The sequence below is a fragment of the Camponotus floridanus genome, unplaced genomic scaffold (assembly GCF_003227725.1).
Source record: "Camponotus floridanus strain SB8 unplaced genomic scaffold, Cflo_v7.5 scaffold164, whole genome shotgun sequence".
In the NCBI taxonomy this organism is placed as follows: Eukaryota; Metazoa; Arthropoda; class Insecta; order Hymenoptera; family Formicidae; genus Camponotus; species Camponotus floridanus.
Genome location: NW_020229286.1, coordinates 288,504 through 312,323, shown reverse-complemented (window position 1 = coordinate 312,323; position 23,820 = coordinate 288,504). Strand labels below are relative to the sequence as shown.

The following is a 23,820-nucleotide window of genomic DNA, read 5'->3' as shown; positions in this document are numbered from 1 at the left end:
ATAGGATATGTTACAAACGTCCCACAAAATTATTTTGCTAATTATAAATTTAAATAATTAAATAATTCGATTAAGGATTGAATTAATATATAATTACTTCGATTAGAAATTGATTTGATTAAATCTTCTTTTTGATCGAAAAAATCATTAAGTATTAAGCGAATCATTAAAATATGCATATTAATTGCAATCAGCTATTGAGTGCGTGAATTAATGTAATAAAAAAAATCTTTACAGCTTCGATTTTTTTAACTATAATAAATATAATATAATACATACACTAAAATTAAATATTCACACATATAATGAATTATAATAATAGAAAGAACATATAATCATATCAAATATATATATATATATATATATATATATATATATATATATATATAATATAATTATATTATATATAATTGAGAGTATTGTAGGCCAGATAAAATAATTTTGCGTGACGCGAAATAATAATTATAAATAAAATACGCGATAAGATGCAAGAAAGAATCAATCAACAATCTTCCTCTTTTTCTTGCTCTGGACGTAAAGTTATAGCAATTTTATTACAAATGAAATTTAGCCACGACTTTATTGTTTTATGTTCTCAGAAAGAAGACGCTACAGAGCACACAAACAAAGGCTACAAAAGCAACGAAAAAATTTCAAAATGATTATCATGGATAAAATAAATAAATGTTCCTACAGTATTTATCATAAGATTAATTAGAAAAAAAAAACAATATAAAGCAATTTGTCCCAAAAGTTCAATGCACGATTAATTGCAGAGAAAATTGTCTCCTAAAATAAAATTTATTAGTTATTGATGCAATCGACGCGCAAAATAAATAACTTAATACGTAATATCTTTTTCTATGCATCTTACATTTAAATCTTTATAAGAGTTAAATTAAGTAAATAATTATAATACATTTTTTTTAGAAATTATAAGGATATTATAAATTAAAAAATTAATTATATAAATTAGAATTTCGAATTAAAATTAAATTCTATTAAATTAGAGAAATTAAATTAAAAATTATAGACTTAATTCAATTGGTGGAAAGTTGAAGATAAAGACATATAAATTCTTAGAGTTTTTTTTCAGTGCACTATAATTCGATAAAGAATTAAATAAAATTTCGAATGAAACATATTTTTTCGCTGGCTTTTTTCATTTTTATTTTCTTGCGAATATTTCGGCGCGGTTTAGCTGGAATCAAAATTGGCAGCAGAATAGCTGCGCGTTTATAACTTCTACGAGCTGGTTTAGTATTTCGCCAAACTTACGCAAACACGCTGTGCCAAGCACACTGAGTAAATCGCACATTGGCGATCGCTGCCAAAACATGCGGAGAATGTAAATGTTGTGGAACGCGAATTCCATATGGCAAAAATTTGCATAATTTTTTTTAAACCTTATAAATCGTCAACTTTTGTTTTCACGCTTTTATAAATATTATCACAAGAAAGTGTTCAATGCTATGTTATAAATGTATTTTTTTTGTAAAGACGTAATCATTGAAAAAAATTAATATTTTTATTAAATAAATCTATTTTTTAACAATTATTTATAAGTATAAATGTATTTTTTTTAAATATATATCCGTGAGAGTTATTCTGATTATATAGGAACAGATTATTAGATCCTTTTAAATTAATAAAAAGGATAAACGTCATTTCCTTCAAATTCCTCATCTTCTTCCTCTTCTTCATAATCTTCTTCTTCTTCATCCTCATAAAGTGCTTCTTGCTCGTCCGGTGTTAATAGTATCACATCCTTGACTCCTTCAGGGAAATATTCCGTTAACATTCCTTGTGCTTCTTCGTCAACCTCTGTCACGAAGAACGGCCCGATGCTAGCGAAAGCAAGGAAAGCTTCTTCGCTAATCCTTCGAATTATCACTACGAACACCTCATCGCCAGTTTTGTACTTCACCTTTCGTAAATAATTCTTTTCAAATTTTCTATCGTAAATTGTATCACCAAATTATGATAGAAAAGAATAATATATTTAATCCTCATTAATTTTATCGAAATTGTAATATTAAATTACGGCAAAAAAGATTATATATATAATTTTATATAGCAAGTTTTATCGGATTATTTGTCGAATTATAATAGAAAGAACAGGGAGATGGAGCACCTTGTTTTCGAAATCTTCAGGCGAAGATACGAGGCGTCTCGCGTGAGGCGGTTGATCGAACTCGAAGACGCCAAAGTGTTCGATAGTGTCGCGATATTTTTCATATGTATCCCGCACGACGCCGAATTTTGACGCGTCAAACTTGAAGGCGCACAATGGTAAGGAAGGTACAGGCTCTTCGTAAGGATGAGTCTTCTCCATGTAAGTCGGAAACAGTGTCTTAAAGACGTTAACTTTGCTTCTAGCCTGGGAGCGATAACGCAGATATCGTGTTGTCAGTATCATAATTTGCAATAAATTTTCAATGAAAATAATTCCTTCCTTTGGGAAAGCATTTTTTGTTGCGAATATAATTTGCATGAGAAATTATTTATGATTATTATATTTTTTGTTATTTATCGTTATATCAAATCAGTATAATCAAAATTTAATAAATATAAATTGAATAAAATTTAATAAAATTAAATTGTCAACATCACAATTTGTAATAAATTTTCAATAAAAGTAATATCCTCTCTCTTTGGAAAAATATTTTTTATAGCAAATATAATTTGCATGAGATATTATTTACGATTATTATATTTTTTTGTTTTTTATCGTTATATCAAATTAATCAAAATTTGATAAATATAAATTGAATAAAATTGAATAAAATAAAATAAAATTTGATTTTAATCTATATAAATAATTTTAATTAATTTTCAATTAATATCTTCCGTACTTGAGGAGGTACCCAAGCGGCGGGATGCACGCGTCGCACATCGCCTTCAATTTTTGGGTCCGGTTCGTGCACGTACACGTGTCTCTCGATGTAAGGCACGTTATCATACGTCAGTCGAGACAAAGGCGCGCCGGCTTCAGTTCCTATAAGTGGAGGTGGCTGCGTCGTGATGATGCTGATGAGATAATTCTCGACGTCGTCGATTGCGCGAATCGGACATTTCATCGAGTTGCGTTCCGGACATTCGTGCGGATAATGCACCGGCCAATCCGGATGCGGCGGTTTGCCTTTCAGCCTCATCGCCATGCACTTCCCATCGGTCAGTCCTGAAGAATTCGCAATTTTTCTCGTTTCTTTTTTTTTTTAATCCCAAGGTGTTTCATGAAGATGCGATCAAGGGTAGACAATTTGATTAATATTATAGGATAATATATTTTAGTACTCCAAGCTAGGGAGTCAATTATTATGTCAGATCTCGTGGCTGTCTTGTTTACTGTGATGCACCTTTTATCAATTCCTTGGTGATGTCGACGCCACTCTCGACAAACATCCTCTCGATCGTGTCCTCATTTAACTGGATACGCAGCTCCTCCTGCACGTCGAAGCACTGTCTGAAGAGATCCTGTACGAGCTCCGTATACGGTGGACTCTGCCACTTGTCCCGCGGTCTGCCACGCTCGTCCTTGAAGACCCACGGGTAAAGCACCAGCACCGTTTTCTCGCATAGCTCGACTACCATTTGCGCCATAAATCGCTCGTATCTTTCCAGCCTCTCGGCCTCTTCTTTCGCCTGTTTCTTCTCCAGCAACACTCGCCTTTTCGGAGACGACTTTGCATGAATACACGCGATTTCGCCTTCTTCTCTTTCTTTTTTGGTAACCGCGAAAGCTTTATTAATCTCGCGGCGATATCGCGAGATCGCCTCGAGTATGTTTGAGTAAAAATATCGCGGGGATTTAAGACAGAAATTTAGAATACGCAAAGTTATCTAGTTTGTAAAATATGGTTGAATCTCGCTAATCTATCTCGCGATCATCAGAATATATTATTAAGATTATGGAATGTGAATAGATTCCTGATTTTTTTCTTTCTGTAAAATCAATTTTCTCTCATCACCTAATGGCTTCCTGCTCCTGCCATCGAGCTTGCTCCTCGGGGGCCCGTTCGCACACATCGAGTCGCCACTTGGGAGTTTCCAAGTGCTGTACCCTCCTTATCTCGTTCATCAGCAGCTTCCGCAGACGCGGACAGTGCGCTCCAAACATCAGGTTCACCATTTTACCATCTTGCAGGAACATCCAAGTGGGCTCGCTTCGACCACGGAATCTCGCCAAGTCGTCGATGTCGTCGTTACGCGCGATCGCGTAATCCACCGCGTCGCCTACCTCTATCTTGATCTTCTTCAGGGTACTCGCCATGGCAGAGCACGGCCCGCTCCAGTCCGAGTACACGTCCACGACGATCAGACCCGGACAGCTCAATAACTGTCGCCATTCCTCGTCGGTGCTCACCTCGACTTGCAGAACCCCGGATCCAACCTTCTTCATGATATCTCGCCGCGAATTATTTCGGGAATTCACGAGGAGACAAATATTCTCGCCAACTGCGTGAAGTGTCGCTCGAGTGCAAGTGTCGATAACGATCTTTGAAACGATTCTTCCAAGACGTTCAAATTGACCAAAATATCTCGAGTGTATTTCTTTGATATAATGATGATAATTTAACATCCCAGAATACAGCACAGAATATTGTTGTAACATTGCTGCAATATTACAATGTTGCTGCAATATTGCTGTAACGTTACAACAATGTTCTGTGCTGTATGGAATGTGTCATGATATTTTCGATTATGCATTTTTCTCCAGAATTGTTTAATATTTAAATATATAGGGTTGCACAAGACCCAAGACAAGACAATATTCGTAAAAATATTGTATTGGTATTGAACATTTTCAAAAATTTAAATCTTGTCTTGGTCTTGAGTGAATATTGGTAGCAAAAATCTCGTCTTGCATTGTCTTGTCTCGATTTTATTAACAATTTTTTATCTAATATTAAAAACATTATTTAAATAATATTTAACACAATTTTTGTAATATAATTTGAATTAATTATTACTATTGTAATATATTTTAATTATAATTATTACTATGTAATCGATATAAATGCCGTCTATTTACATAAAAAAACATTTACTGTTTCATGGAAAACAGAAATTAATAATTATTTACAGGCTCCAAGGGAATGTACAGATAAATATTTTGGAGTGATAAAAAAATCAGATTCATATTTATCCCACATTGTCAAAAATGGCTCGAAACATTTTAAGTTCAACTGCCTCATCCGTGCCAGTAGAAAGACTTTTCTCAATAGGAACTCTGACTAACTCTGTCAAAAAATAAAACCAGATTACAAAGTAAATTTTTAAAAGCACTAATATGCATCAATTCCTGGGTGAAATATTCTTTAATATCTAAAATTTGCGAGCTTGATTTCTAATTTATAAAAATGTTATATTGTATTAATATTAAATGTTTTTAAATTTATTAATATAAATGTTTTTATTGAATAAAAATTTTTAAATTCGTATATAGTGATATTTTTTCATTTACAAATATAAATATTTTAGTTTTTTTGAGAACCAATAATCTTGACAAGACTAATAATCTTGACAGTCTTAGTCTTGGTAACTAATTAAAAATCCTGTCTTGATCTTGTCTTGAAATTCAAGACAAGACAAGACAATATCAAGACTAATCTTGGTGTCTCGTGCAACCCTATAAATATATGATTCTTAATGATTATTAAAAATGTTACATATTCTAAATGATATCGTTATATTTTATATCCTATTTCAAACGGTATTACAATAAAGTTCTCGAAGGTATATTTATAATGATTAATACGCCGAAACGACGACTTCAGTTCCCTCGCACGTTTTGCAGATACGCAATTGCGGATGCAAATTGGTCGAAAAAACGACGCTTGTTCCAGCGGCGCGCGAGATAACGAGCTCGAGATTGCCTCGCTCGAGCGTGAAGGGGCCGACTTGTGTGTTTCTCGCGCGCGTAAAGATGAGAGACGAAAAGAGAGGAGCGCAGGAAAGAGAGATCGGGGCCGCCGATAGTGTCAGCGTCGGCTCCGCGCACTTATGACCGCGGCGGCGACGTCGTTTAGGTTTACGTCCTTAATTCACGTCCAGCCGCGATAATTAGTCTCGGGCGAGATCGCGAAGCGACTCTTGACACATCCAGCGTCTTCCAGAGAGCCCCCGATATGAATCACGAACGAGATCCGCGCCATCGCGAGCTTGATTGGTTCCGTCTTAAAAAAAAAAAAAAAGATTTCCGCCCATATGTCGCGTTCATCGAATTAACAAAATTTAATAAAAAAAGAAAAATAAGCATTTTCTTGCTCTAATACGTAGAAAGGACACGGGAGCGATTCACATGGTGATCTCATGATTTCATCGTCGATGATTCACAAGGAGAAATGATCGGATCTGTCGATACACGTGTTCATTTCGTTTCCACAAATGTTCCCGCAATTTCGCGGGAACCAACAGGCGCCGTTTATTGTGACGTCACTCGCCGCGACCGGAAGAGCGGTGAGATCTAAGTGAAAAATTACGACCGCAAATTACGACGCTCTTAGCGAGAATAATGAGCGCGATAAAAATAGCGGCCATGAGGATGCGACCGCTAATTATTAATCTTTTCGATGGTTGCCACGATGTCCAGTTTCGAATTATATAGGGTGTTCCATACGGAATATTATAGCATATAATTTATAATATATAATTTAATTATTTTTAGTTTATAATTTATTATATAATTATCTATCTATTTATTTAATATATAATTTATTTTCTCCTTATTTTTAAATGAAGCATATGGAATGTGATTGGAAAATGCATGTTAATGTACTCTACTCTCTAAAAGTGAATCAGTATATATACTACTTTCACTAGCATGAATCAGTGTATTATCACTGAAAAACAGTAAATACTCACTGATTACAAACAGTTATAAGTACAGCACTGATTACAGTGATAATACACTAATTCACTTTTAGAGAGTAGCAACTCTCGTGTGAAAAATCGGAGAATATATTTTTTAATTAAATGTCACAAGTTAAATTAATCGAAGACAATTTCATTTTTTTGTTATTTCCAAATAAGTTTTAATTTTAAAAAATTTAGTTTGAAAAAAAAATATACATTATGTTAAATATTGAAAAAATTCTTTTCAATCTTGTGCTTTTTTTCAAAAAAATTATATACTTTTTATTTGAAGTGTTTTGTCTTCGTGATGTGCAACATTGGTGTGCAATTTATTATTTCGTTTCTTCTCTTCAAGCATATGTATTTCATACATATTGCAACTTAAGCGATGTTTATCGAGGTCGTCACACGTGCCATCGAGTATTGCGCCATTAATTTTCGATTTTTTTGCAACATCCGATAACAAAACACAAGTCACACGTGTAAGCTTCCTCGACGATCGAAAACTAAATTCGATTTTTCACAGGACAGCATATTTCAATCGCTCGAGGACTCGTCGGCTATCGGCACAAAGATTCCGATTTGCTGACAAATCGAAACCGTGATTGGAATTTGTCATGTTGTGAGAAATCGATTCTCGGGTCAATCGAGTTCATTCACGCGCAAATAAAGTGTCTGAAAAAACATAATACGGCGAGTACTTGCACAATATAAGTCAAAAATGCAAAATATATTCACCTAAAGAAATATCTTTGTGCAAAATGCAAGCACTAAATTTTCATTTAAAAAATATGCCCTGCTAATAAAATATTTTAAAGTTGTTTAGATAATTTATATTTCAAAAAACAAAAATCAAAGTAGAATTTTATTTATATAATAATTTTATACGTCGCATATACATATTGCAACGTATGTGTGTATTCTGATTTTATTTTTTCTCCAAATGCTTTCATCCTTCACATATTTGATTTGATTTAAAAATTAAATTAAATTAAATTAAAATAAATTTTAATTAAATTAAATTAAATTAAATTTAATTTAATTATTTCAATCACTTTAATTCAAATTAAATCTCCAACATTCCTCGAAGTTCGATGTTACTTAAATTACTCAAATTTAAATGATTACATTAAAATGAAATTTATGCAAACTCGGCTGGCGGCAAAGTTTGCGAGTGCGCGAGTCCTCGAGCGCATCATTCGTCAATTTCATTTCAACACAATAATAGCGAGCCGCGAGCGTAGAAATGCGTCTAAACGCGTCCATCAAGCTAACGATCATGCCTGTTTACGATCCCATTGAGTGCCGCATTGTTTCGCGGCCGCGATTGACCGCGATGGCGGAAAGAAATCGTCGCCACCGCGACAACATAGTCGGCTCCTAGATGAAGAGCACGACGGCGATGTGCCTTGGAATGGAGAGTTGCTATAAAGGCAAATAGTCACGAGAAACGAGCCCAACGAGGCTTAACGACGGCGCATTTGCATCAGTCATTAAGATCGCTAGGAAAGTCTGGTGTCGGCCGGTTTTGCTCGATAAATGTGTACGCAAGATTACATGAAAATGATGCTTCCATCTCGCAGTTTTCTTACGCAATACCGCTTTCCCGCGCTACTCGTGCTTTGACACTATCAATCCAGTACATGAATACCGGTAATTTTGCATCCGAACAATACTAAAGTGGAAGACAAAAAATAGCTTTCGTTTAGAACATTTATTAAAATTACAATATATTATTTAAATACTGAAAAGGTTAAATTTGACAGAAATTATACATAATGTCTCAAAATAAATAAAAAAGCTAAAAAAAATAAAAAAAAGGAGCTAGAAGCTAAAAAAATATATTAAATCATATTAAATAAATAAATATATAAAAGTAAATTTCTTTTAGCAATTATTTTAATATAAATAGTAAAAAATAATTAAATTCAACACGCGCACATATGCATAGTGAATAACTGAGTATAAGGAGTAAAATTTAAATTAGAATTTTTTTTTATATATTAAGAAAATTCAAAAATTATTTCTCAAGAATGAAAGAAAAAGGAATTCTTTACAAATGACTAGCGTTTTATTATTGGTATTACGTTAGCTTATCAGAGATCGAGAAATCGTAGAATGATAGATTATTTAATTCTCACGATACAACATTTTTTTCGAAATGTATTCTTCACCTACACTAAAATGCAAATTTTCTCAATCTTGTCATGTTCTCAATCGGCGTGAATTATTTTCATTGGCGACATCAATCAAAAGAATAACAATGAAATTATCAATCTTGTTCTCTCAAGTTGATTTTATAATATTGAGGTCTCGAGGGAAGTACCTATATGCTTTCATAAAGGCTTCGCAAAATGATTCATATCGAGGTTATCCTGCTAATCTGTTAATAATGCATTCTTAAGTTACGATGCTTACGTAACGAAATGTCTGGAAATTATAACTGGCGCCAAGTCAAGCGCGCTCTCAAGATCAGCAAAGGATATTACGCACAACATCATAGGTTGCTTGTATTTTTTTTTTCATTCCTCCGATCAATCTGGAGTAGACCTTTATTTAACAGAAGTAGTTTTGAAACTGTACATTTTACAGACTTCTAAGATATTTTAAATATCAGAAATTATATGATTCAAAGAAATAGATTTTTAATTTTAGAAATTAGATTTTCCAAAATTATAAAAAATTTAAATTTTTACTACGAAGTAGTTGATTTGTGTTACTTTTCTTATTCATAATCTGTTCTTTATAATTACGGATGTATTCGATGTTTTAATATGACGTAAACTTATTTAAATTAAATTAAACTTATATGTGACATTACTCGATTTAAAAAAAATTTTTAATTGAAATTTAAAATGTTTAACTTTTTTGTTTGCATAATTGTCATTCTCACAAGAGTCCTGTAAAAACGCGGATGTATTCACTAACAACTTCTCTTTCATATGTACATCCGGCCTGCTTTCTTTACTCTGATCAATTCCATGGGAAGAATTCTCGGTACTGATCTACGAAACTTTCCTTGTTCGTCAAAAGGAAGACACAAAGTGTTAAACATACACGATAATCGAGGATGTGACTCACGTCACGAATCGCCATCGTAGAAGCCAATATAAGTATCGTGTTTATATAAATATTTTTGAAATATCAGACAAAACTATTGCGATAAAAACTAGAGCAATAAAGAGGTATATTATATGTTCTATAACTGTTATTTTGACTTGAAAAATGTGCAGCTCGTTAAATACGTCTGGACAGACATATTTGGACGACGTTACACGAACTTGTGAATATTAAACAAAAACGTGTTTGACGTATACAAAAAAATTCGTAAAAGGCACGTACTTGTTACAGGAATCGCTTTTTGCCGCGAGTAAAAGACTTCGTAACTCGCTCTTTAATTAACTGCCGTCATTTGTCTAGCTAGAGAAACGGGGAAGAATAATGAGCATGTCGAGAAAGAGCGAAACATCGCTTCTGCGCCTTGATTAATTTGTAAGTTAAATCGTCGTGAGGGTTCAGCGAAACCTTGAGAAACAAAGGGATGATGGATACAAATCAGGTGTTTGAAAGGAGTAGGCGTTTCTTACTAAATAGGGAGAGGATAAATCCTTTTGGCCTTTTATATTGGCATTTAAGAAATAAATTCGCCCTCGTAATATTTTAATAATTCTTTTTTAAAACATGTGTAAAGTATTTAAAAATTTACTAACATATAATATATATTTTAATATTATTTATTAAAATTGTTCAATTAATATGTCTTAATATTTTTCTACTTTATCTGATGATTTTGAATTATATATATTTTAATATATATATATTCTTAAGTTTTATTTATGTATTAATTAAATATTTTTAATTATATATTAATTAGTTTTTAATTACATACTTTAATATATACAATTTAGTAATATCAACTTGTTTTATTTTATATTTTATATTAAACATATAAAATGTTGCATTCTTTCTCTTATTCTCTCTCTCTCATTTACTTTATATATTTCTATATATTTATAAAAACTTATAATTTCCAAATAATATTATGAGTTTCAAACTTTGCTTTATTTTATTTATACTGAGCCTGTTTATCCACATAATAATAATGTATACAATATTTTGTATACGATAATTTCTATAAGATTTTAACATTATAATTTATGAAATCTTAATCATTCAATTGACTGTTACTTTATGAACAAGACTTTGTTATATTGCATTTTATCAATTTCAGAAACTGCATATGTTTATTACCTCATTCACGCACAATTATTATCTCGTCGTACAAAGTACGCGTCACTAATATGCTCCGGAAATAGTTAATCCCGCGAAAGAATGTCGGCGTCGGCAACTGAAATTAATCGCACACGTACTCCGTCTCTTTATCAAGTTATTTATCGTTCAACACACACACATACATATCGCTATTTACAATGTAAATTCTTCCAAATATTTTTTCACAACTATCAAAAGAAATTTATCATAAGAATTAATGGAGAAAATCATAAGAATCATATTTATCATAAGAATTAATGGAGAAAATCATTAAAACATTATCTCAAAATAGATCTAGAGCTTCAAATTTTAGTAAAAAAAAAATTTTTAATTTTTTAGAATTTTGTTTGTCATCTAACGAAATATTTCTGTTAATATATATATATATATATATATATATATATATTTTTTTTTTTTTTTTCTTTCATTTGATATTTTCATTAGAGAGAATATAATTAATATAACTATATATTAAAGTAATGAAAAGTATTTATGGTTAAACATAAGATTTTTTACAATAAAATTTTTGTTGATACTCGATGAGGATTTTTTTTCATTAAATATAATCAATAATTACTTTTTATTCGATTTAGCGATAAATGTCTTCCTTAAATGATGCGTTCCGGATGCACGATTTGTTTTTCCCCCGTTTCTAATCGCCTTATTCAACTGTGACGCGCCTTCAAACGAGTTCGGTATGCGCCGTAAAATTGTGCGGTCATTTGTCATCTTCATGCCATCGCTCCATAACTTCATGCATATTTGATTAAGTCGGGTGACCGATCTTAGGTCGAGCATTTAGTTTAACCCTCGAATTATTGATGTCAGTAAAATATATGAATTTAAATCACAGCATTTCTAGCGATTTAGAAGACTTGGAGGATCTTTTATTTGTTCCGATTCTTATCGCTCGCTATTATTTATTTATTAATCAATTAAGCGAAATTCATCATAAAATTTTTACAGAAATGCTAAAAGTCAGGCTAAAAATAGTTAAATATCGAAGAAGAAAAATAACAAATAATAATACTTATATAGAAATATATAAAACATACATATGTATTATATGTAATTATTATTATCTGACGAATTATTTCTTCAATTGTATTTTTCCTGTATATTCTTTCAATTGTATTTTTCTATGTTACTTGACAAATTAGTAACTTCCTAATTAAATCTAAAAAAAATCCTGCATCCGCTGATTCATAAATCTTTGCATAAACAATGTGCCTCGCATCGAGCTTCACAATTCCAGATCGACTTCGAGACATGCGTGAATGAGTATGAGTAAGACTATTTCCGTCTTTCAGCAAGGAAGAAGGGAGTATTAAGCATAATGGTCGGAAACATCAATTCTCATTAGACACTAGGAGACCGCATACCATCGCCGACACCCACCGGAATGGCGACGAATTGTTATACAATGTAACGCGTGCGCATTCATTAGGGTAAGGTCAGGGTGCAATATGTCATTACACGCTCCTGAAACATTCATCCTACTTGCGTAGACTTTCAATGTTCCTAAATCACGTTTAGAAAGAACATTTGAATAAAAAGAATTTATTTCAAATACGATAAACTAAATTTTATTTATGTTTTCTGCATTTTTCCTTTATTTTATATATTTTAATTATAATTATATAATTATATATAATTATATAATTTTTATTTCTAATGTCCAAAATTTAATAAATTTTCATATTTCGTGCAAAATTTAATACTAATAAAATCACACAATCATAATCCAAATTTCAAATATTTTATTTATTTAAATTGTAATTTAAATTGTAATTTTATTTAACTTTTTTAAATAAAAAAAATAATTTTAAAACTTTATTTATATTTATATATTTATTATAAATATGCAAGAATCGAAATTATATAATATACATTTTTTTTGTATCTTGTATTTAATATTTATATATATTTTATATTTAATATTTAAAAATTACCTATACATATTTTTAGTGCATATTTTTAAATGTTCTTTTACAATTAATTATGTTAAAATATATATCATATTATTTTAACCTTAAATATAACACCTAATAATATACGAGATCTAAAAATGTTTTTGGCACAAACGCCACATTGCACGTGAAGTCTGCAATTGCATATATCGCGATATGATGCATCTATGTAATACGCGTAAAGTATTGCTAAGATTTTGCAACTGTGAATTATAGATGGGTCACTATCATTGGATAAGATGAGCGATTTAATGACTTTCTTTGTGTACGTCTCTCCCGCGACAGACACGACGCGAAAAAGAATTGATTAATAGACCATAATTCCGCAAAAATACATGCGCTGCAGTGATTAATGACGTGCGAGTTAGAGTCGATAATTACGAGAATTTTAAATGACTTTTTTGTTTATCAACACAATAAATATAAATACATACAATACAGTAAAATCGAATATTGATTTAAATATTAAATGAAAATTTAAATTTTATTATCATGTATTTAGACATAATTTAGACTGACAAATTTCTCTCAACAAATTGACATTTGTAAATTAAGATATTCAAGTTCATGAGTACTCAAGGAAATCTTTATTAACGTTTAAGGAAGGAAGAAATTTTCGGATCGCATGGTAGAGACTCGCAAGATTCTCGTGGGAATCGCGAAATGATATACCGAGGTGTGGCATCGGGCAAATTTATTAGCATTTCAATGGAAAATATTTACGTCTAAGCTCGCTAGACACGCATAATGCGACTAAAGCTGCATGCGAGGACCAATGGCAATAAATAATTGCATGCTGTCTTATATCGAGGATGTACGAGCGAGAATTTTTTTCTAACAAAAATTCTCAACATAAATATAAGATATATAAATAAAAATACAAATAATAAAACAAAAATACAGATAAACACCGAAAAATTATTTTATTATCAGTAAAAGACATTTATTTTTTTACAACCGTAAAATTGATTCTTAGTGATTCTAACTGTCAAAGAAATGTAAAATAGCAATAATTTTTAAATTAGTTAAGTTAATTAACATTTTTTAAAATTTTTTATTTTAATTTGATTTAATTTAATTTAATTTATATTTGATATAATTTAATTTTAATTTTCAAATTTTATAATTATTTTATAATTATATTACTGCATAATTTATATACATAATAAAATAATGAAACTAATTATAAAAATAGCAAAATAATTATGAATTTTTTCTTGCAATTATCTGAAAAATTATTTTATATAGAGATCTACCTTTTTATAAACATAAAATATATTGTTATAATGATTGTCAAATAAACAAACTAAAATAGCGGCAATCAATAAATTATTTTATTACATACATAATAAAATAATTAAAATAATTAAAAGGCAGTAATATAATTATAAATTGTCCTTCCTCGTAATTATCTCGGATCAAGCACTGAAAAATTATTTTCGGAGAACGATGCGTTAGAAAAGATTGCACGTCGCAACAACATTTCGACGCAACTTTATCACAGTTGCTGATGCACGTGCAACGCACGCAACGTTGCGTAGTTCGCACGCACTTGAAACCGGTACGAATATCTTATCACACCCGGTGGATCTAACCGGACTGTCAATGCGGAAATCTGCTTTTACGGCAAACCGTAATTCACTCTCCTCGCGAGAGAGGATGATTAGCAACGGCGATGTTGTTATTCATGGCGAGTTTCTCGTTTCCTTTTTCTCTCCTCTCCCCGTTTCGTTCCGCCACGCGATGTAATTTTTCTCGCGAAGGGCTGTAACGATCTTGTTACAGCTCTCGTTGCACATGCGTGGTGCAACGGTACATATAGACTTTTATATCTCGCGTAAACATTCGCCGACGTAAACATCTCTTCGTCGTCGTCGATCGCGTTTCATGGAAGCGCTAAATAATAAGCGTTGAAAAATATTTAAGGATACACGTGTATTAATTAATTAAAAACGATAGAGAAAAATTTGTTGCAAAATATTACATATAACATGTCTGAAAATATAACCAGGTTACTATATAAATTGTGGAGAATTCCTCGAATATTCATCCAGTTTTTTTTAATAAAAATATTATGGCAATAACACAATTTTTGAACAATTAGTGATCGAAAACAAATTTAAATTTAAAGAAAATATAAATAGAAAACAGAATTATAATTAGAATCAATTAAAATCTTTAATAATAGTTTGTTTTTAAATTCAATTTGAAAAATATATGAAAATTTTCGAAATATCTTGTATTTTTTGACTGGTAACAATAGTACGTTCGTTCGTTTTGAAAGTGATTCATTCGAATCATTAATCATTATATCTTTATCCCTCGTTAATAAGAGGAATATGCTTAGCTAATCTTAAACAAATCTTTGATTTATGCAGATGCTTTTGTAACCTCTCCGAAGTAGCAAAGAGGAATTTGGAGGAAAATACGAGGAAGTGATTTGAAAGAGTTTATAAGAATTTTAACGATTTCGGAGAATCTTAAAGCATTTTTCTTAAATTTTCTGAAAAAAATCGGAAATTTTCGGAATTTTTGAAATATGTATATAATATTTAAAAAAATTAAACATTCTATGATCATAAATCTTTTATATCTTTTAATTTATTTGAGAAGCTTACATTTGATTATCGATATATTCTTGATCGATGATTTTAATTCATTATACGAGAATAATAAATTCCTCTATATGACAGATCTTTATCACTGGACACGCAAACAGATGTGGTTGCGATGAAAAAAATATGCTGAATAATATTGCAAATACCCTCCATGCCAGCGGTGCTCGTAAGCTAATAAAGCTTTTCCTCTAGATTGATTGATTGCATAATGTGCGACAACAACGGCGCGATTGTTAACGCGGGCGGTTATGAATTATGACAGCGTTGCAAGCAATTTCAGCAAGTTTATATGCGGCCAAATCGAGGACAGGCATCAATTTCGCCTTCGCGGAACGCGTTCCAATTGCAAGACAAACACGTTGCGACCCTCTGCAACGAGAATGCAACGATTTTAATCCTCGCGAATGACTTTTTCTCACGTCGTTGCGTAAACGCGGCTTATTCGAGCCCATCTGTCGTTATTCGATAATTAGGTACCACGTTATAGATACTGCATCTTCAAATAATATATATCTTCTTCGTGCAACTGCACTTTTATATATATTTGTGCATATATCTACAGAGTGTCTCTTTATAAATGTGAAAAATTTAGGAGATAATTCTTTATCGAAAATTAAGGGGAGTTTTTCATATAAATGTTAAAAAGTTGTAATAAAAAATTGAATAGAGATTGCTAATTTCATCCCCTTATAACGATACGGGAAGCTGAAAAAAATATTAATAAATAATCTTTTTACTAGTAGAAAATATTCACCTAATTTCATTTCTTCAACTTGTTCCAAACTTGAGAAAAAATAAAAACCTAATTTTTATCCCCATTTCGACAAAGAATCATGTCCTAAAATTTTTCGCACTTATTAAGAAACACCAATAATCTTATTAAAATATCTATAAAATCTGTAAATATCATATATTTATTTCTATAAATATTTTAATAATTTATTATATTATTTATTATATTATTTTGCAATATTATAAAGAATAATTAAAAAATTATGCGAGCTGCCATTCTTAATCCCGACATTGTTAGCAGACATATATAACTTACAGCAATACACTTATGAGACATGACATCACATTTATCATACCACAAATTTATTTTTCATAGGAATAAAACGTTACCTTAGATTTGACGTAAAAATTGAGGAAACATCATACTTCATTTATCGCGTTTAATATTTAAAAGAATCTTAATTCGCATAAAATTCGCGACTGAATCGTACACATATGTTTAATGCGTCCACGTGTTTCCGTCGCCCTCGAGAAAATGGACGCTTCATTCAGTAGTCCGTTAATCGCGTCTACGTGCAAATGCTTTAATGCCGCGTCTTTAAGCGCAACAGCGGTTCTCTCGTGTCTTTAGCGCGACGAAATTGCGAAACGTGTAATTTATAAGCGTGCCGCGGCATACGCCGTCCGTTGTTGTAGGTGGCTTGGATTGTATAATACCGTAGGTATAAGCGGCAAGAGAGCAAACCATTCGGCGAGGAGTGGCCATCGTTCATTGTTGCTGCAACAATGCACCGACGTGTGTCGCGACGATGGCGAACTGTCCTTGCACCGCGCGAAAAAAGAAGAGAACAAAGTAAAGGAAAAAAAAAGAGAGCCAAGTCTCTCTCTTCTATGCACGTCAAGCTTAATCACGGCGGACTTTCCGGCCACCCGCTATATACGGCGGCCCGATTATGCGAATAACGCGCTTTCTTCGCCGAATAGCGTTACGTAATCGGGACACGAGCGAGGGCCAACGTCGCCAAGCGAGAGCGGTGCAACGAATGCATTATTACGCGGCGCAATAAATCTCTTTCGTCCACGTAAGAGGGACGCGAGATGGCTCGAATGATTGCGAAAAAAAAAATAACAAATCGATAGAGCGAATAACGATTCGTCCATTCCTCGAGCGTGAAATAGATTCTGTAAAATTCACGACGCGAGATCTCAAATTCGACATTTTTTATACAGAACTTATATTTTTTTCTTAATTTATTTAACATGAATTTCCAACGACTTTTTATTTTATTTATTTTATCACATAATTTAATCGTCCTTTTCTTCTTTTCTTTCTTCTCTCTTTTTGCGTGTTTTTAGAATAAGGGTAAAAAACAAATATTTTTTTATGTTTTATATGAAAAGCTGTTTTAAAAAAAAATGTGATTCGCGATCGTCGGAATTTTCGAGAGAGTCTGAATTGGAAATCGCGTTATTAAACATGCACAATTTTACTCGGGCCGCTCGACGCAATAATAAGCCCGCGTTCCGCTGTTATTGTTAGCGCGTTCGGGTGATTTGAATTTCAATCTAGGAATAATAGCGCAGGTAGATTTTCAGCGCGGCTTGCACGTTTCGCGAATGCGCCGCGAATCCGACGCGTTGCATAACGCGCCTCTCCTCTTCAAGGTTGGGCCGGCGGACCTAGACCGGTGTTACGCTTTGGGAAATACCGCGCTCGTTAGCGTACGAGAACAAAGCCGAAGTCCGCGGCTACGTTAATGTTTCCGGTCTCGACACGCCGTTAAATCTTCCTCTTTCAGGAGACACGCGCTGATTTTAAACGATATTCTCGACAAAAAAAAAACAACGAGCAGGAAACATGTCAAGTTGTTAACGCGAATTTATTACACGGCGACCTATATATATATCATATACGCCTTTCATGAACAGTTTTTTGTTTTTCGAAAAATATCAGCTAAAAAAAATGAACGATTATTTAAGGAAGAAATATTGTTTGAATTTTATTGTGAAAAATGCGACAAAATCCACGTGATATTTTTGAAAGAGTTTACTATTTTTTATTTATATCTAAACATATGTTTCTCTGTGTTTAAAAAAAAAATAAAAATTAGGACAGTGTTTTGTTTTTCGAAAAATATCAGCTAAAAAATGAACGATTATTTAAGAAAGAAAAATTGTTTGAATTTTCTTGTAAAAAAATCCGACAAAGTCCACATGATATTTTTTTATTTATATCTGAATGAACATATGTTTCTATGTTTAAAAAAAAAATTAAAAATTAGGGCAACTTGAAATTATTTGAAAATATCAAAGTAGTACGACATGATTTTTAAACAGGGTCGCGTACAAAAGATCCCAACGAGAGAGAGCAAGTCTTATTTCATGGGTCAACCTATCGCTCTTAAACAAGTGACAGATGTAATATCCGTAATCGCATCGTATTTACTTGTACGAGCGAGTTCCTTCAAGGATCTTTAATATGAGTGACACCTCGTATTAGATCACTTTGTGTAGCATCTTTAATCGTCATCCATTACGACATATTAGTAGGCAAAGAATACACGACTGAGCTATTGTTTGATTCCGAGGAACGTGACAGAACATTAGAATGCCGATGATGCTTTCAGTATGAAAGCTTAAAGACGAATCTCTGGATCAATATTTGATAACACAATAGCATCAATGATATTAAAAAACAGACTTTAATAGCGTGATATTATGGAGCAATATTATGGAGCAATATTACAGAATCACGAATAGGAATGTTAATAATTGCCGCCTTGTATATATTTATCCTCTTTACATTAAATTGCTACACTTTAGCAGCACGGTACTTTGATGTAAATCGGAGAGACTAATAACGGCACGCGTGACGCTGCCGAGTTGGCAACAAAATCACGACACGCCAGTTAAATTGCGCTGGAATTGACGCGCGTGGTAAGAAATGAACCAACTAATGCGATTTAATGATAGTGTCGGGAAAACGCGTCTCTCAAACAATGGAGACATGTGGACGCCCACAGATTGATTCCGCGTGTGTAAATCATCCTCTGCGGGTCGTAGTCGGTAGTCTGTAATTACCGTGATAATAATTATGGTAGAAAAAATACCGAGATCGAGCCTGTTTCAAAGAGACGATCGATTTGATCGCCGTTTCTCCTGGATCGCGAATTTACCTGTAACCGCGAATTCTCATGATCAGAGTGAAATGGAGAACAAGAGAAAATTCGTAGTCCCTTTAATTCTCCCGCATTTAATCTTGAGAATCTTGTGCAAAAAACAAAGATAGAATACACAAGTAACGATGAAATAAAATTTGCAAAATGATATTTATCATAAATGATGCAATTTTGATGCAAAATGTGCGAATAAATGCGCTATTAATTAATAATTTTTTAAATATCTAAAAATTTCGTTTCATAAAATATTGATATACGCCGGTTAAAATGAGAAGAAGGAAATTTCTTCAAAAAGTAATGTAACGAAAAAAAAAGTGTTATAATGATTACTCGATAAATTATAATTTTTTTCCTATTAAAATAAATACAAACAAATAACGCAAATTCCTGAAGGTTAGGTTAGACATTTTCACATTGTTTATTATTTTATCGTTATTTAGATTACCTGTTTGTTTTTCCTAGAAAAATTTCCTCGCAAGCCTTGCGTGATAATGCGAACCATTGATGTGCCTCTTTGAAGCTACGCCACGTCGCGAATTATGGATCCCGGAGGCCTGATCTCGCAGGCCGGTCACGACGCAAATAAACCGTACGACGCTTTTCCGCAGACCGAGCCTAAGACTCGATTCCGAAATTTGACTTGCTAATAATGCCGGCTGGTTACTGCTGGTACATACGCACCGGTTACGCTCGCGGCCGTTGCTTTGCAAGTCTAATTCTGGCAACGCGCGCCTGCCTGGCGGTTATTAATTACAGAGTGCCGCCTTTCACAAACAGAATCGCGAGAAAGGATTGCGAACTCATTTTGGAAAATTCCTCGCGTCGGATAAAAACCATTTAACGGCGAAATAAATTCTGTCTGCCACCAAACACGTTCCAGTCCAATTTCTCGGAAGGAGCGTACGATGGGTAAAAATCTTTTGAGAAAATAAAGAAAGAAAATTCTGCCCGCTTCAGACAAAATATTTCGCAGACTGACCAAGTATTATATATTTTATCATGACGCTTTATAATCACGCGGTATGATTTCCGTCTTGTATAAATCAGTTGGCGAGTGTAAACGCATCGCGGGACTTTGCGAAAATAATCACCAATAACGTCGTCACGCGTTAATTTGCGTCAGAGAAAATCGCGAGAAGGCAGCATCACTTAGCTCGGCGAACAAATAAACGGACATTGTATCGAACAGGAAAATAATCACGACTCAGTGTTTTATAAAGTTGCATCACGACACATGCGTCGCGATGCATCGGACAATCAATCTTAATGATAAAAGAAATTTTGAAGTATCAGATTTCTTTTCAAAATTAAAAAAGAAGATTCTTAAAACATCAAAAAATTGTTATAAAAATGTTATAAAATGTAGTGAAAATTTGATTTATAAATATTTTTCAAAAATTTCTAAGATGGTAAGTATTTGGACAAATTCCAAAATTTCACCGTAATATTTCAGAAATAAAAAGTTTGAATAAAAACTCCCTATCGAAATATTCGAACAGCAAAAAAAAGCAAATGCATTCGTTCACGTTTCGCGAAATGTCAGTCGTTTTCTTGTAGAGTTACTTTCATCGCACGTACGATTCTGATAGGTTTATCGAGATCTGGCAACTACTGTTACAATATACTGTTATAATATTCATACTACACGTATTCCATTAGCCTATCTCATTATTGATGTCAATTATTGTGTCCAATAACTCATGCGCTGTTCAACTGCGACCTGGATAGCATAGGAATGATTTATAACTCGAATGCTGAGAGAGAATCCAAGATAAACGTGACTGTAGATTAATCGATTCGATTTTTGCATTCAATGTGTATATAAATTATAAGCTTTTCTATCCGTTCAATAGTTAATGAAGATAAAATCTCTAGGGGTAAAATAAAATCTTTGTTCGGCCATAATTATATCTCATTATTTATCTTTTATTATCCTATTCTTTATAACTAATAAACTAAAATATACTAAATACACATCTCTCTCTTTATATTTTTATTTAAATATTTTTAAAATGCTAAAAGGAAATGAAAAAAGAGGGGGGAAAGGCTGCAGCCTTAATTTAAAATGTTCCCAAAAATATGTATAAGATTATAATAAATCAGCATTTTTCGACTTCAAAAGCCTAATAAGAATTAACAGTAAATTAAAATTATGTTAAATCGTGGATTTTGAACTTGTAAAGATTTCACAGCACGACCTCAATTCCCTTTATGACGCCGCAGACGCCGCGCTGTTGACGAAACGCTTTTGTAAGCACGCCAGAAACACCGTTTTTCCGTGATTATTTGGATTCTGGCGGATGACGTTTCTGCGTGAAGAGCACTACGTAAACACTCCTGTAAAGTGCTGCTTTAATGCTACGCGCAAATCCACTTCAAGGAGGGATAGGCAATCAAACGAGCCGGAAGAGAGAAAGGCGCGTTAATGATAAATTGATCGAAGTCTTGGGAAAAAAACCATCGTAAGATAGTACAGTGCTTTCAAAACATATTACAAGAAAAACGAGAGATACTTTGAAATAATGTCAATTTGATTTGTTACTTCTTCCAACAAAAAATTAATAAAAAAACAAATAATAATCTTTCCTTTTAAATTTTATCACGATTCTCTTTATTTATTTAATTTAATGTTAGTGGAAAATGTATTTTTTATGTAATTTTATTGCATAATACCTCGAAGATTATGGCTGTAATCATCTGGCTATTGTCCCCGATTCATCTTTTCTGTTCATTAAAGATTCGAAAGCAGAGACGCTTGACACGAGCTCGAGTTTGACTGGCAGCGAGTGCAATCTCGAGTTTCCCTGTGACATTGTACAAACAGAATGATGAAACGCCAGACTGATGCCAAGAGCATCTTTATTCTTTGATTATTTCGAGCCTGGCATGCTCGAAAGATCGAACGCAATCGAGTCTTAAACTCTTCCGAGAACCCCCGACTGTCATATCAAGAAACGCGCTCTCGATCTTTATATTTAACTGTTATTACACACGTTATTACAAAAACTGTTATTACACATTATTTTTCTTTTTTTAGTTAAACGCAATAGTACAGATTATGCATTGTATTCATCATTTATGTATTTATTTTTAAATCCATAATCATAATAATTATATGTAACATATATATGTTTCACAACCAGTATTTTAAATAATTTTTCCTAATTTCTATTAACACAACTTTATTGCATAATTAAAAATAAGCAGACTCTTGATTTATTTATTGATTTTAATCACTTATTGATTTTAATTATTGATTTTAATTATTTATTTATTAATTTTAATGTTGTAACTTATCGTCTCTATTTTTATTTGCTTTGCTTTGCTTCTATTATATTCACGCAAGAGAGATGCACATTTAAAAGCATATGGCTCCGTTTGTTTCGCAATGCACTGACGTCTTCTCAATAAGGCCACAGACGTGCAATTTCCATGTCCTGGCACTAGGTAAGAAATACATATACCAAGCATACATATATCGGAAACTTCAACGTCCGAATCAACGCGACCCACGTGTCCCTTAAGTTTTACGTAACTTAAGTGAGAGGAAGAGAGAAGAGAACTAAAAAAAAGTTATATTATATCTTATTGAATAAGAAATATACAAGCTAACAGTTGCTATTAAAGATAAATTTGCATTATAATTTAGATATTAAATTATTTTCTTATATATTTTTAATATTGTATTAAAAAATTCTGTTTCTGTAATTTATGATATATTTTAAATATTAGTACTTAACAATAAAATGCAAAATAATTTTCAAAGACACTGACTTCATAGATAAAATAGTGAAAGAAGAATCTAGTCCGAGCCTGACACTTTAAATAGACGAACCGTCTTTCCTCGCCGTGGGACGACGTCTATTTTAGGATCACTTTGATTCTCGAAATAAAACCCGTGATTCACGCCGCTGTGTTTCATGTGAATGTGTTGCCGACAAATACAATATGGCAATTAAATTGCGATTTCTCTCATTGTACAAGAAGATTCAATTTTTAAAATAATTTTGCGAAAATATTATACAAGTATAATTTTATAATAGTTTCAGAATTTTATAATATAACTGTATAATATAAATTTATAATTTTAGATCTAGTTTTGCGTTTTTAATAATTATAATTTTTAATCAAAAATTTACAATTTTAAAATATATTATAATTTTATTATTGCAACAAGAGAGCACGTCGTTT

General features: G+C 32.3%; 2 protein-coding genes across 4 annotated transcripts in view; both read right to left on the bottom strand.

The window, feature by feature from the left end:
- LOC105248518 (sterile alpha and TIR motif-containing protein 1) overlaps nt 1–23,820 on the bottom strand; it is a 93,894-nt gene that overhangs the window by 52,481 nt on the left and 17,593 nt on the right. The gene's annotated exons all lie outside the window — the stretch shown is intronic.
- Nucleotides 3,968–4,402, bottom strand: LOC112637424 (thioredoxin domain-containing protein 6-like). The gene has a single exon (XM_025407153.1). The coding sequence runs from the start codon at nt 4,400–4,402 to the stop codon at nt 3,968–3,970; it is 435 nt and encodes a 144-aa protein (XP_025262938.1).